General features: G+C 49.1%; 5 protein-coding genes across 5 annotated transcripts; 1 reads left to right on the top strand and 4 right to left on the bottom strand.

The window, feature by feature from the left end:
• Positions 1-745: 745 nt before the first annotated feature.
• Positions 746-4,299, bottom strand: KY384_002124 (uncharacterized protein; the record flags this gene model as incomplete). Its single annotated transcript, XM_044810650.1, has 6 exons — positions 746-1,969; positions 2,304-2,503; positions 2,570-3,116; positions 3,168-3,313; positions 3,362-4,075; positions 4,125-4,299. 6 exons carry the CDS (start codon positions 4,297-4,299, stop codon positions 746-748), a joined length of 3,006 nt encoding a protein of 1,001 aa, XP_044672624.1.
• An 838-nt stretch (positions 4,300-5,137) lies between these two features.
• On the bottom strand, positions 5,138-5,904 carry PSF1 (DNA replication protein psf1; the record flags this gene model as incomplete). The annotated part of the gene is made up of 3 exons (XM_044810649.1): positions 5,138-5,231; positions 5,303-5,826; positions 5,878-5,904. 3 exons carry the CDS (start codon positions 5,902-5,904, stop codon positions 5,138-5,140), a joined length of 645 nt encoding a protein of 214 aa, XP_044672623.1.
• Positions 5,905-6,551: 647 nt separating this feature from the next.
• Positions 6,552-8,090, bottom strand: KY384_002122 (uncharacterized protein; the record flags this gene model as incomplete). The annotated part of the gene is made up of 3 exons (XM_044810648.1): positions 6,552-7,733; positions 7,794-7,859; positions 7,911-8,090. The coding sequence occupies 3 exons, from the start codon at positions 8,088-8,090 to the stop codon at positions 6,552-6,554; spliced, it is 1,428 nt and encodes a 475-aa protein (XP_044672622.1).
• Positions 8,091-10,657: 2,567 nt separating this feature from the next.
• KY384_002121 (uncharacterized protein) lies at positions 10,658-13,764 on the top strand (the record flags this gene model as incomplete). The annotated part of the gene is made up of 4 exons (XM_044810647.1): positions 10,658-10,730; positions 10,977-11,114; positions 11,172-12,386; positions 12,788-13,764. 4 exons carry the CDS (start codon positions 10,658-10,660, stop codon positions 13,762-13,764), a joined length of 2,403 nt encoding a protein of 800 aa, XP_044672621.1.
• Positions 13,765-13,903: 139 nt separating this feature from the next.
• CHOL2 (Phosphatidyl-N-methylethanolamine N-methyltransferase) lies at positions 13,904-14,605 on the bottom strand (the record flags this gene model as incomplete). The annotated part of the gene is made up of 3 exons (XM_044810646.1): positions 13,904-14,396; positions 14,460-14,499; positions 14,554-14,605. The coding sequence occupies 3 exons, from the start codon at positions 14,603-14,605 to the stop codon at positions 13,904-13,906; spliced, it is 585 nt and encodes a 194-aa protein (XP_044672620.1).
• Positions 14,606-14,817: the final 212 nt, after the last annotated feature.

Raw genomic sequence — 14,817 nt, 5'->3', positions numbered from 1 at the left:
CTGTTGCTAAATCAAACAAGTGAAGAAAATGTAGGGAGGAAATTGTCAGGCGCAGAGGGTGGAGATGTTTTTTAAGGTTTGCGCTAAGGGAGCCTTCATTTCAAGCTCGAACGAACGAGACGAAAATGGTGGCAGGTCGAAATGGAATGGAGCTGTCAATAATCAATGCAATTGTACGACATATCGCCATCGAATACCATGCGCGCGACAAAGATCTCAGTGACGGAAGTGGCAGGAGTGCTTGTGCCCGTACTACTGGATGGAGCTCATGCGGCAGATGCATCACAATGTCTACCTACATGCATCGGCTAGCCTGAGCGAGTCAGTCAAATGATAGAACGACAAGAACAACTAGAGCGGTCACGCGCTCCATCTTCTGCCAAATCATCGTATTCGACCTCTCTTGACCTGCATAGTGCACCAGCATGCAAAGCATGTGCCTTTGAGCGGTCAGAGCTTCGACTTTTGAGGGCTAGTGCAGATGATAACGAAACGCGCCTTAATTGCAGTGCCCTGCTATCTAATCGACCCTTGTCGTTTCCTCCGTCGGATTGGAGCCTCCAACACCTGCGCTAAATCAGAGATCAAGTCCTTCAAGGACCGTGCCATCTTGTTGTCATATAACAGAAAGAAGCTCGTCTATCCATCGTCCAATCAGGTCAGAATATACCTATCCGCTCGTCAAAAGCATGTATCTATGGATCAATGAGCTGCCTTTCTCTGCAAAAAGCAGGGAGGGGGATACTCACTTCGTTATTGCATCCATTCTTTCGCTCGTCAGCCTGAGACTGATTTTGAGTAATTCCTGCGCGATTGCCGGCTTCTCTTCCTGCATTCGACTCCACTGCTCCCGAGTCAGCATCCACATGACAGCGTCCTGTTCTGCATGAGTTGTCGATGTCCTTGCCGTAGAGGAGAAGAATGGCAGTTCCCCGCATGTTGTACCAGCTACGATCAATTCAGAGTAATTACCCTGGGGAAGATCATAACGGGCCTTCAGAATGCCCCTCTCAATTAGGTAGAAGCCTTGCGCTGACTCGTTGACATTGTACAGAATGTCTCCGGCTGCGAAGACTCTCCGGCTGAAAAATGCTGCTGCTGGTGCCCAAAAGCTCTCTGGCTCGTCCGAGACCGTAGTGAATGTTTGAAGAATTAGTTTGAAGGGTTGATCATACTGCTCCCATTTTGCCGGAGGTGCGGGATCCTGTTCGCTCAATGTTGTAGTAGCGACTTGGTGAAGATGCCGCTGGCGTGGTGAACTGAACGTCAGAGCAGCTGACTCCGTAGGGCCTGTGCGCTCCGTGCGTGGTATCTCTGGGTATCTCGTGAGCTCAATACGATGGTTTGGTCTAGAAAGCTTACCAAGAAAGGTCGGGGTTGACTCGGTCTCTCGTTTGAGCTCGCGATGGTGATAAAATGCCTTCAGCAGCCCATTCTCACAAAATTCGAGCGCGGAGTTGAGGCTGTAAAAATATTGAACATTGTCCTCCTCGTCAAACAGGCCTACGTTGCGCAGGCTTTTCCCAATTTCGCCTGCTAATGAGATGCCACAAATCACCAATGTGACATGCTTAACGTTCAATATGCGATTGATACGGGTAAAGGCTTCAGCGGCAGAGAAATCGACGCCATCTACATTGAATAGATCAAGTACCAAGAACTGAATTGGTTGTTTTTGAAATGGTTCTTCGAGGAGTTGACGAATCTCCTTTTCGACTCCTACGATGGTCCCGAAAAAGAGGTATCCGCCCAGTCTCATGACCTGGACTTGCCTGCCAGCATCTTGCAGGAATTTCTGTTGTATTGGATGTCGCCGGACCGTAGAATTAGCAACACCACCGTACAGTTTACCTCGTATTGCTGATATCTGGGAGGTTTGAAGCACGTAGCTTACGCAGGCCAACAGAATACCTACCACTATGCCAAGAACAAAGTCCCAAACCCCCATTGTGATCACGATTATGACAATCTATCAACCCTTTAATTATCGACCAGACGCAGAAGGGCCTACGCTCACTTACCGTACAATATTCCAAACGGTGAACTCTCCCCCAAGTATCTACCAATGCTTCTTTCAATAAGTCAAATCCTAAAAAGAAAATAAGACTTCCGACAACCATGACTGGTATGTAACCGATTATGGATGTTCCTATGACAAGTATACCGAAAGTGGCAGCTGCTAGCATCATACCTGCCACTCGGCTGTCACCTCCGCTTCTCATGAAAAGCACAGTATTGGTATATACAAGGTAATTCTGGTAGCGTCAGTCTTTGTTTGTTCGCGTAATTGTCAGGCGCTTTACCTGAACGCTGCCACATAAGCCGGAGAGCGCATTGGATATCCCATGCGCTCTAAGCTCCCTGTCAATGTTGAGGTTATCTTCACCGGTGTGCAAGCCCAAAGCTGGTATGTTGATAGGCACATGTAAGATCCCAAAGAACGTTAGAGCAAGCATGGCAGGCACGGTTGATCCAAGAGCCGCCCAATCTACAGCGTAAAAATCTGCCTTCCAAATCAGTCAAAACTCACACCTTCGATTGTTTGGAAAGCACTGCGGAATGAGTTTACCATAAAGAGTGTAGAAATGGTAGAACGGAACACCTGCTTTAGGCGCTTCGAAAACCCAACCTTTAGATCGAAGTCCATCAATGCTAATGTTAGGGATTAACCATTCAAAGAAATAGAAGACGGCAATAATTGCTATGAAAAAAGTCGCGTCTGTAAGAGGATGTTTAATCCAGCGCTTCGCTATCCGAAGAACGATGGCCAAGGTTAGGGGCACCATCCAGAGTGGTACTTTGTCTGGTAAGAGAAGCTCTCGTATCGTTGGCAGATTATACTCGAAGCTTCCCTCAAGTCGACCAGATACTTCGAGCCCTGTCTGAACGAGAAACAAACCGACACCCCCAATGCATCCAATTAAAATGTGCCGTGGAAAGAACCCGATGAGAGCTCCAATCTTGCATTGTCCCATAGCGAAAAATGCTGCACCTGTTAGAAGCGAGCTGATTGAATAGGAAAGTATCGTCGTTGCAAGCACAGCTTTAGGATTATCCTCTCCTACCTGAGCAAGGATAGTGTAGGCCATTTTGTGGAAGAAAGGAACAATTTCAATCTGGACGTGAGTCAGCCTGGTTATCTATGGTCATTCGTTGGGCATACCAACCATTTCAGACCCTATGCCACCTTTGAAGATACTACCTCCACAGGAGTAAACAAGCTGTGACACTATGCAACTGATGTAGAAAATTGAAATACCATCAGGTCCAAGATCTGTGAAAGGGTATTGGCTCAATGGAAAGAGGATCATTCCTGAATGGATTAGTATGTGATACAGTTATTTTGGATTTGAACGCTTACCGTACGATAGGGCATCGAGCACATTGAGAAGCAGACCTAGAACGATGGACGGTACGAAGCTCAGCGGCTGGCGGACGCCTTTTTCCCAGATGCCCCTGCGGTCCCATTTAGAGGGGTTGGCAAGAAGTCTAAGAGACTGAGATGGCCTCCCTCTGAACTGACCCATGCTCGCATTACCACGAGCAGAACACGACTTTGGGGAAGCTTTGAGACTTTCTAAGTCCTGTACTGAGCCATAAATGGGTGAAGTATCGGATCTATATGTATTTTTTTTGAGAAGTAACGTGGTCTGCTCGGTTGGTCGGGACATGATACCATCGACTGTCACAATACGATGGTCGACCTTATGGTGGGATCCCTCATCTTCCGACCGTGTCGATGATACTTCTGTAGGAGTGGACATGCGGAGCATTTCTGTCAATGCAGACCTTCCCTGCGATCTGGACGAAGATCGTGAGGTATGTTGCGAAGGCGGCTCGGATATCTCTTCAATTGCATTTGGTCTTGAAGAGCTGTTAGAGCCTCTGTGGCTACTTCCATACTCTATGATGTGTTTCGCGAATTGTGTATCAGGAGGCTGAAGTGTTGAGTCTGTTCCCAGGTACTGTGGGGGAGTGGCGTCTCTGCGATTAGGGTCATAAAGCGCCCATGAAGCTAACTCTGCGGTGTCTTGTCGTACGCTCTGGGACGTGTTTTGTGGAATGTCCAGCGCTGCTTATAGGACGTTAGATTTATCGCGGCTGTTTGATGGATTTCTACTAACCAGATGGTTCGTGAAGAGAACGCTGGAAGTAGGATCTAGCGGGAGTCTTCTGGTTTGTCGATGCTGAGAAAGACCATCTAGACGGAGATGCATCCGTCCTCGCTCGAGTCCTGCCATTGACATGGCCGTCTGTAGGTGGAGTGTTCTGATCCCCAGAGGCTGAAAGCGAATGCATTGGCTCGCGACTCAAGACCTTAGATAGCTTGGAGCCATCATTTGATCTCGTAGGTAGCATTTCAGGATAGCTACCTGCCCCAAAAATCCTGCTGTGACAAGGCCCTCCTCTTTGCCGAACGAAAGATCAGGGTGGAAGTGGGGTTGACATCTCCCCTTCCACAATCGCACTTTTCGCCAATATCAGACATTCGAGAGGTCAGAGTCTGCGAGGATCATTATAATGTGACGTGAATTGAACAAAAGTAGAGGGTGCGTGGTATTATATGTTGCGATTGAGGGCATTTGTGACGTGCCCTCGATTTACTAGCTTTGGCGCTTGAGGGGCTTGCGAGGCTTGAATGGGGGAAGTTTGCCTCAGTGGTGGCACCAGGTGGTGCGGGGTCGGGGAAAAGACCCGGTGGAGCAATAGCTCTCTCTTAGCATGATGTAGGATGCCAGATTGATGCGATATCGCTCTTGAAGTAATCTAGCAGACCTTAGGTATACGGAGAATTGTGATATAAATCACGCCGCTATTTCATCTGACACCTGACAGGCCGCCCGCATCTGCAAGAGCGTTGTGCTATTTCTTACCTTATGCATGTCATAGCGTGGAGGAACTAAAACTTGGCATTGCTGGAGGTCTACCTTAAGGTACCTACAACCTTCTCACATTCGTCACAGAAATGAATCCATTACTCATGTGACGAGCGTACAATTATTCCCAAACCCTCTACTGGCCCTCAATTGGTCTTGATTGAATGCGGATATCGCTGCCAAGACTGTTTAGGTCTCGGGTTCCAATATAGGTCGTTGTGCAAGGGTACATCCATTACGTGCACATCTCTGCAAGCTCTTCAGCTTAGCTTTTGAAGGTAGCCTTGAGCAATAAGACGTTCCACGTCACCTTGCTTGACATAGAATTGGCTATTCTTTGTCAAAGTTATTGCTCTGTAAAACACCTCAGCGAGACTCCCTGACAGTGCCAATACCCAATACTCGAACCCAGGAACGTGACTCACCCATATTCTGTCTGTATTTCCCCTGCATCCTTCAACACTCGAACGTCGATAAACAAATCCCTCGGAGGCTCCAAGCTTCCTGTAAGATCGATATCGGTCCATTCACCCTTATATGCGGCAAGCATGTCACTGAATTGTCTCACATACTCTTCTTCTTCGGGGCTTAAGGAGTTTGAATTCGCGTCTGTGCCTGTGCTCCCGAGGGCCTGTCTGGCATCACTTCCTGGTCTGGTAGTTTCCTCCAAGATATCTCGCCCAGCCCAGCACATCTCTTCTAGCTTGTCCGTTCTCACACGATGATAGGCTAGCATGCATCGTTTGTTTCTTCGCATGCAAAGATGATTGACCAAGATCGAAGCAGCTACCGGCGGGTCTTGGGAAGGATTGAAGGTGCCAGCATATGGAGCCAGCGTAGCTGATACATCTTTGTCCAGGTCTCGCACTTCTTTGGTCATTCCACGCACGAGCTCGGTTTGGTAGGAGGGCAGATTTGGCAAGGCCTGGGTTCGTTTGGCATCCTGCGCCTAGATTTCCAGCATAAGCATTGTACAATGATGTTGCTCGAATTGTCCCACTAGCTTGAGGCCCAAGCCCCCATACATGACACTTGCGATGACCGCCAGTCAACTCACACTGATTTTAATCGGTCCATGAATTGACCTGCAGCGATCCTCGAAATTTGAGCTGACTAAGCGACGCTGCCAAACTTAAATCCAACGTTCTTGCTCGGAAGGAAGCGTTCACTTGCGTACAATGTCTTTCAGCAATTCAAGTTGATGGGTTTCGAGCCTGTTGACCCTCTCTTAGACATTAACTTTGATCGGTACGGAAATAGAGCTTTCTGCACCTATCCGCCGACACAATAGGATTGTCTGCCCTTCCTCACCCGTTGACAGCCATTGACCCGAGTTTCACTCGCGGTGAACCCTGAGAATTAAATTGAGCTCAGTATCTGGAGTACAGGAGCAACGGAGTTTAATATGCTGCCTTGTTCTCGTGCGTGACGAAATACTAACCGTCCATTGACCGTGAGGTCGAAAACTATCTAGCTCATCTAGCGTGTTGAGGTAAAATAAAAAAAACTAATCAACCTAAGAACTCAAACGAAGAGTATAATTCCAAACCACCGATCAGTTCCCAAATGAAGACGTTGAGGACGTCACTTCTCTCCTAATGCTCTAGATGATGCCCATCCTGCCATTTCCCCTGGTATCCGACTTGGTCCGCTACACGTGCAATTGTTTTTCGATCATTCATCGAAGTGATCCCATTTTTCGATGCCATCAGAGAGCCCTGCCTCCCCTCCGAACTCCACCTGGTCGCTACTAATATAGTCATTGGCATGGAACCCTCCCACAGCTGCTACCGCGGCTTGGTCCTCCGTTTGGCTCTGTAGGGTGTGGTCGAATGCCAGAAGATCCGGATCTAATGTAGGCGCTGTGAATGTCAAGTGGCCATTGTCGAGACTTGTGTCAGCCATCAGCTCTTCATGGGACGCTCCTGGAAGTCCAGCTGGAATTTGCGAGCCATAGAGTGTGTCCGGTGCATCACTCGTATGGTACGAGATGTCCTCTATATGACCGAGGTTGGAGTAACTTGCATTCGGATAACTTGCTGTCTGGAAATACCCACCTCCTGGACCGCTGCGGGGAAGGGCGGTCGGTATTGGCTTGCCCGGCATCGCTCCATGGAAATAAGCGGACTCGTGGAGAGCGCTGGGATATGCTTGTGGGCTGCCCCATTCACCTTCGGAACCCAGGCTAGGTGTGTAGCTGGACTCTCTAAAATCCCTTCGGACTTTTTTAGGCCTGGCTGATCGAGCGCTTGCAGGGGTCGTGCCTCGTCGTCCGTAATAGGTAGGGTCTTCTGGGTCACTTTCTTCAAAAGGTTCTTCGTCAAACTTTTCTTTGCGCTTGCGAGCCTTTGCTTCTTGAGTCTGTGGTTGAAACTTGTAATCAGGAAAAGCTGCTTGGTGATTTTCGCGCTCTTTCTTAGCCCAATCTTCATATTGTTTTCGAACAGCGGACGATTCAATAGCCCAACTTGCTCCGGCCATTGATGAAATGTCTTGATGATTGTTTGACTTTTCATACTCTCTGCAACGATCTGCAAATGCTGAACGATACAGTATGAAGGAATTGGAAGGGCGTTTGATGAACCCATCATTGCCAACCTCCTTGCGGCGTTCTTCAAGCGATCTGTTCACCCATGCTTCTGTGTTTTTAATCGGGATATGTTCGAGATGTCTAGTCAACTCGCTAAGCGGCTTTTCGAGTTTTGATCTCTTATTCTCTTTTTTGGCTGCTTTTCGACGTTTTGGGGGTGACGGTGAACGAGAGTAAGAATTGGATACCATTCGTCGAGCATGTTTTTGGTTTTGTTCGAAATAATTGGGGGTTGGCATTCTTCGGTAAATCATAGACTCTGAGTACTGTGTTTCGCAGTATCAGCTGCAATTGGACATCAGGCGTCAAGCATTTTTAGAACTCACTTCCTGCATGTTGTTGGGATGTAGACCGTCCTGGTAGGTGTTTATTGGGCTGTCACTGTACTCATCCTATCACCATCAGCACCCAACAATGATAGCATGACATATAGGACCACCTACGGCCTGTCGCCACATACTACCAAATTCGTCGACTATTGCTGGACCTGGTCGTGGAGAGTGATAAGTTGAAGTTCCTCCTGAAGGCAGAAATCCATTATCTTCAAAGATATCCCGATGATATTGTAGGGCTCCGGTATGACCCCTGAGGCCGCCTTGACGGGCTGAATAATGTTCCCGCATCGGTGGCGTAGAAGTTCCCTGGTGGCTAGTCACCATGACCGACATGTTCTGTCGCCAAACGTCGATAACACTTCCTAAAAAGTCCGAAACTTTTGCCAAATCAACAAGAGTCAGCAACTGTCAATGAATTTTTGGACTCACGGAGTACGAGGGAGGATGGCCCGTATCCGTAAAAGCGGTGTGAACTGGCTGGCTAGTAAATCTGTGTTGCCCTCTCACCTCGGCTGCACTGAGCCTGCGATCTGATGACCCGCTGCCATCGACCAAGGCGTGAAGAGGAAATGCTCGACTGTTTTGCAAAGATATTAGTTACAAATGAGAACTTTCTTGGTGATCAGGGCACTGGATCATTAGCCAGCCCGTTGCGGACAATCCGTCTCGAAAGTTTAGCGCAGTCAACTTCCGGATGCGGCGGTGAATCAGTGCTTTGAGAGCTCCGCACATTCGTCACTGGTCGTCAGATAGGTACCGAACTCGCTGCGCGACGTTTGGTGACTCTGAACGTCTTTGTCTGTCTGGCAAGAACAATTCTTGATTGCGTTACGACAAGCAAGTGCTGAATCGGCCAAACAATTCTACATTGTCAAAATGCACATGAGGAGAAAGGTCGGGTGGAAACTTTTGTACTTATGGAAACCCGTCATTTTTCTACACCTTGGCTCAGTGAATCAGGTGTTTGACAATCCAGCTCTTGACTCGGTGGTCCACGGTGCACATGGAGCGAACCGGTGCTGGATTTGACTTTGGTTGTTGGGGCCTACCAGAAGCCTCGACCAATGACCGCATGCGGCCACCTCATCACCCTCCGAGATAAATGAGGGCTTCATCTCGTGCTCTGAGCGACTAATGTGGGGCTGACTAGACATGGGCATCCGCTCAGCTGGATCTACCCCGCTCGAACGTTCCCGGAAATGAATACTATTGCATGACTGCAAGCTACACGATATAAAAACTTAATGGGAGGGCTTTGCGTCTCACAACATGGAAAGAACCGACTGCCATGTGAGCCGAGCGACACGGATGTCTGCTTTGGAGGTCTGCTAGAGGCTGAAGGAATGACATCCTCGAACTTTGAACGCATAGGGTGCTTCTGATACTGATCTTTGGAAGATTATCGGTGACGAGCAGGAGGCTTTCCGATACGCCAGTTAGGCGGTCAAGCCTATGAGCAATCAACGGGAAGGATGCATCTACGCGAGCATGACATACACTAGTGCAAACAGCGACAGATTGGGTTAAGCCCAACGACTATTGCAGAGAGCACCACGGCCTTATCGTTGGCTTGCTGAATATTTCTTTGTCCTGGATCACGCGAAAAAAAGCAATCGATCTCCACAGTGATCGACAGCATCTACTAGACTGATACTCGGCTCCTCCAGCTGATCGCAGCCTGATGCACCATGAGGGTTTCGGGAGGCTAGCTCAGCCCGAGAAGGCCAGTCTACTTGCTTGTGAAGCTCTGGAAAAACGTCCGTCACCACCATTTTCTGAAGGTTAAAAGGCTTTGGAGCTCCTTCCACCCCGAGTCTGACCGCGAACGGAATATGGTGGGCGAACGGCGCTTAGCCCCAAACATCAAATCGCCAGGAACGGCCACATTCAACGTTGTCCCTAAGCAAGATGATGATTTTGAGATTAGTCTGCCTCCCTTTCCTTTCAAATGGAATTCAACCTCAGGTTGATTTTTTAACGGGCTGTTTCCCTCGAGAACAGCAGTGCTTTTAAAGAGATTCTCTTGGAGGGGGGGCTAGCTAATCCCAGAGCCGTGGGAACAACCAATTCTACTCCCCATCCCCCAGCGCAATCATTTGCTGGCTGCTTCTCTCGCTCTTATACTTGATGCGAAATGTCCGTCCTCGTCACAATTCGGGATTTGAGTCGTCCATGGGGGAGCGCCACCAATTGTGTGGCGTGCTCTTAGGGTGCAGTTGACGATCTAGTGCTGTACAAATACCACGAGAAGACTGATGCCATGGCTCGACGACATGGTGAACAGTATCCCAGATCGCCGATCCCCATTTGCCCGTTAGGTAGAATTTCGTGTAGATAAATATGAATTGGCCAATCACGCTTCACATGCATTGCTCGCATCTTGCATGCATGAACGTCCGTAGGGCGCCTTCAGTACAGAGCAATTACTGCCATGTGTCCGTGAGATCTTTACTGGGGATATTCATTTCCTCCCGCTCTCTTGAACGAGTCATGCTAGTGTTCAAAGGACCCATCAAAGTCCTTGAAAGCTGTTGATTGGCTGATTGACCCCGGCCGGAGTTAAAGGTGCGGCGGTAAGCCAGTCGTGCTCATGATGAGTCGCTTTGATTCTTCGAAGCCAGCGTTCCTGAGGGGTGTTCACGAGGTTCAAACCATACGAGTCACACTTACACTGTGAGAGGACCTTACCAGTGCTTCTTAGTTCCCGCACGTCGAGTGCGAATATTCACAACACGACTTTGAATCCAACCCTTTCCGAGCTGTGACACCAGCACAGATCCAACATTCTCAACGGCAGATGAAAGAAGGCATCAACGGATCACGTTTGACGAGGCACGCCCCTATCACCCTACAAAATGACTGCGTTGGCGGCTTCAATTGCAGATACGGTGGCTGGAATGCAGAGAGTCATTGAGATATCCCACTATTGTGAGTCTTGATTTCGGTCTCCATTCGATACTTGACCGGCATACTGACGATCGTCAAGCTTCTGACTCGGACGAGATATATCTTCAACCATCTAATCGCGGCAATAAACTCAAGCGGAAAGCTAACCTCATATCTGGGGGCTCTGATGAAAGACTCGACAAGCAAAGAGCTTATGGGAAAGTATGACAGACGTCACTCTTACACGAAATGCCGGTCGCTGATCTTTATAGACTATCAAGCATGCAGGTCATACACGAGATATCCTTCACCGGAATCCCAAGCTTTATGATGAACATGGCGAGGAGTTGGCGACGGATGAAGAGAACGCAGAGGCGGTCACGAGAGCAGAGGAAGAGAATCCTTACGCAGGCATACAGCTTGAAAGTCAGTTAATAAAGCTGAAAATATCGAGTCGCCCCCATCCTGATATTTGGTTTTTAGGTCTGCTCGCGCCATTGACGAACGCTTCGAGCCTTCCTAATCATCCGTCTATGTCTGCATCATACACTTCCACTACCCTTAGCGATATGGTAGAACATGCACGAAACTTAGCACATCGAGAGAAGAAGTCTCTGTCGAATGCAAAAGAGATGCTCACGAAATTACGGGGTGATGACACTTGGATCCCGGCTGGTCATATGCAGACGGACTATGACGATGGTATATTTGACACGAAACCAGTCTATGATTTGATAATTGCCAGTACGCCAGTCAATGGAAGCCAGCGGAAAGCTCGGTTTGGAACAAATGGTAGTCTAAGCCGGCGGTACAGCCACTCCAAAGTTGCAATCGCAGCTTCAGAGGACAGAGGCGCCAGATCTATCGGGCAACAGCCGAACGAGCAAGCATCTGACACTCTCATAGCGATTGAAATTGCGGAGGAAATAACAAATGCAGATAAGTCTGTCACTGGCCTCAACGCTGCTCTGGAGGACGCGGACAACACGCCAAAGCCTCATGTCAAGCCTGAAACCCACGACGAAGACCGTAATAATCTAGAAACCATTGAAGCAATCAGACAAGATGGAGTCCTTATTACCAAGCATTCAAACATAGGTGACGGTAGCGAGTCCACGAGTATTCAACAGCCTTCGTCTCACCAGGGTGATGGGAGCAGGCTTCCATGCACCGTCAAGAACGGTCAAGAACCCGACACTCTGCAGGAATCACTCGATGGAAACCGTCCTGATGAAAAGGTAGACGAGGACGGCGCAGAATCTCATTCGCCACCACGACGAGTAACACGAGCACAGGCACAAGCAGACAAGGTCACTGCTTCCTTGCACTCTGAAAGTCCGGCCGATTGGGTACCACCACCAATTCACCCACTTTTCTTGATACCTCCCTCTGCCGAGCCTGACGCAGATCTTGGTCTTCCACCTGCTGAAGCAATGGAAACACGTCAATTGCTTGCGGCATATGTGCAGAAGCAAGAAGAGATCTGTCGAGGCGCGGAGGGACTCTATGAGAAGATGTTACGTGCAGAGAGACAACGCCAAACGGTCTTCAAGTGGTGCAAAGCAGAGGCGCACATTGGCGAATTGAGCGACGGCGAAGACTGGTATGACAAAGAAGAATGGGGACTTGAGGAGGACTTGAGGAAAGGCCATATGGAAGAGGAAGAGGATGCCGCAGCGCAGGGAAAGAAGACGAGAGGTCGGAGAGCATAATATGAGCCCCGGTTTGTCCAATTATTGGACGTAGTAATGATTTGATACCCAACCAAGCTTGCTTTGATTGCTTAGATACCTTACGACAGCTAATGATCGCTTACATACGCGGGATGTTCTACCCGGCTTGTTTTCGCTACCAGTGGAGTAGATATCTTGATTATGGTCTACAACAGCTTTTCTTTTCTTTTTATCAAAGGCCGACAGGGGACTTTCGTGCCCACTATGCGCTGCCAGCAATTTTTTCTTCATCTTCTCTTCCGCGGCCCTATGGATAGGTGATGTCACAAAATGCCGTCAAATCAAAACCCAGCTCCTCTCTGAGTGTGCCATTCCACCCTGCTCAAAGCCCAACAAAAGACATCAGCTAACCAGCAGATTGACCAGTCCACTTCCGTGCCGGTCTCTACACAGGTCTCCTGGCAGCCACCCTCCTTCAACCCGCCGACCTTCTCAAAACCCGCTTGCAGCAACCAAATCAGGGATCGGCCCCACTCCTCTCCACACTCCGCTCTGTCCTCAATGGTCCTAATGGCCATGGCGTGCGTGGGCTATGGCGTGGCACGCTACCCAGTTTAATTCGCACGGGTTTGGGGTCAGCATTGTACTACAGCTCGTTGAATGCGCTCAGAAGTCGAATGTCTTTGGTTTTTGCGTCCGCGCCTGATGTTCGGACACCAGTTACGGAGATTGGTGCATCTAGCGGTGGAGGCGTGAAGAGCAGTTCCAGCCTGCCGCGGCTCAGTAAATCCGCGAACCTATTGACGGGCGCGGTGGCGAGGGCGGCAGCAGGGTTTGTGCTTATGCCTGCTACGGTAGTCAAGGTGCGGTACGAGTCTACAATGTATACGTACAGATCTTTGCTTGATGCGTACAAAGCGATACTGAAGCAGGATGGGCCAAGGGGTTTCTTCAAGGGGGCTGGGGCTACAGCTGTCAGGGATGCGCCTTTTGCAGGGCTGTATCTCGTGGTTTATGAGGAGTGCAAAGGGAGACTGAATAGAACTGTGACACCGACGGAGATATCGCAGGCAGACGGTTTGAACGGGAACATGGAAGGGCGAGGAATGAAGAGGTCGACAGCTTTTGCAATCAACTCAGCTTCTGCTGTTGTGGGCGCTACCGTTGCAAGTGCGCTCACGAATCCTTTCGATGCCGTCAAGACAAGGCTCCAGCTTATGCCGAAGAGATATGCTAATATGTTGGACACTGCCAGCATGATGGTGAAGGAGGAAGGATGGAGATGTTTGATGCAGGGTATGGGATTGAGGACGGGAAGAAAGGTCATATCGCTAGCATTGTCGTGGACCTTGTACGAAGAGTTCGTCAGGTCAAGCGAAGCCAAGCGTAGCGAGAAGCTGTAAATATGTGTTATGTGTATATAAGTCAACCTTCGAAAACAGTGATCTGGTTGAGCAGTCACTCTACACGCTGAGTCAAATTCACTTTGCCTTTTTCTTTTGCTCTCTTTCTCGCTTGGCATATATCTCGGCGGTGAAAGGACTACAGATCATTAGTGACGATTCTTCTTGTACTGACAAGAACATACTCTTCATATTGCAAGGCACCGTAATACACGACAACCACGAGTGCAGTCAACAGTGCCCCCGCAGGACGCCCATACCAGATCGCAGTTCCTAGGAAACTCGTCGCACTACCCCAGTACATGGGTGACCCAGTAACACTGAACGGAAAACCAGTCACTGGCTCATCCAATAGTATTCCAAAATAGTCGCCCAAGAACGTTCCAGTGATGCCCAGTTGATAAAATGAACTGAGTACAAGAGTATTCCCAATGGCGAGGAGAAGATACCCCAAAGATGTAGACTGAAAGGCAGGGACTAGCGGTTGCTGGCGCAGAGCGCGCTCATATAAGCTATCACGGAAGAGGCCCAAGCCAAAGATTGTCACGGCTAGAGCGTAGCAGGCGTACAGAGACTTGCCGCCGAAGAGGCGCGTGAGCGTTTTCTTGTTATATTCCGAGCGAGCGGCGACACTGCGAGCAATCAGCCGATCAGGTATAAGAATGCAGGAGGTGACCAAGAGTCAAGCCTCATACTTCCAAAACGTTGGATTGAAGATAATTGCAGCTGCGGAAACTTGGATCGAAAGTCAGTCATATGAATGAATTCGACTGCGCTTCTTTGGCCTACGATAAAGAGACGTCTTGGACAGGTCAACAAAGTCAATATATTGGGTAGACATCTTGTGAGATGGAAATTAACGATGAATGTCGGGCTTTGTGGCTATCTATCCACTGTATCCAGTGGGTATCAATACGCGGCTAACGTACAGGTACCTTACCTTATAAAGCCTAAGGTATTTTTGGGGCGTGGGGACTCTACGGATCGTCCCGCTGTTCCGCCGATAAGATAGGGTAAAAAGCCTCTCGGCCCTAAGCAAGTATAAACAGAGCA

This window comes from Bacidia gigantensis, assembly GCF_019456465.1.
Source record: "Bacidia gigantensis strain McMullin 20006 chromosome Unknown contig_134, whole genome shotgun sequence".
In the NCBI taxonomy this organism is placed as follows: domain Eukaryota; kingdom Fungi; phylum Ascomycota; class Lecanoromycetes; order Lecanorales; family Ramalinaceae; genus Bacidia; species Bacidia gigantensis.
Note: the sequence above shows the minus strand (reverse complement) of the source record. Positions and strands in the feature narration are given on the sequence as shown.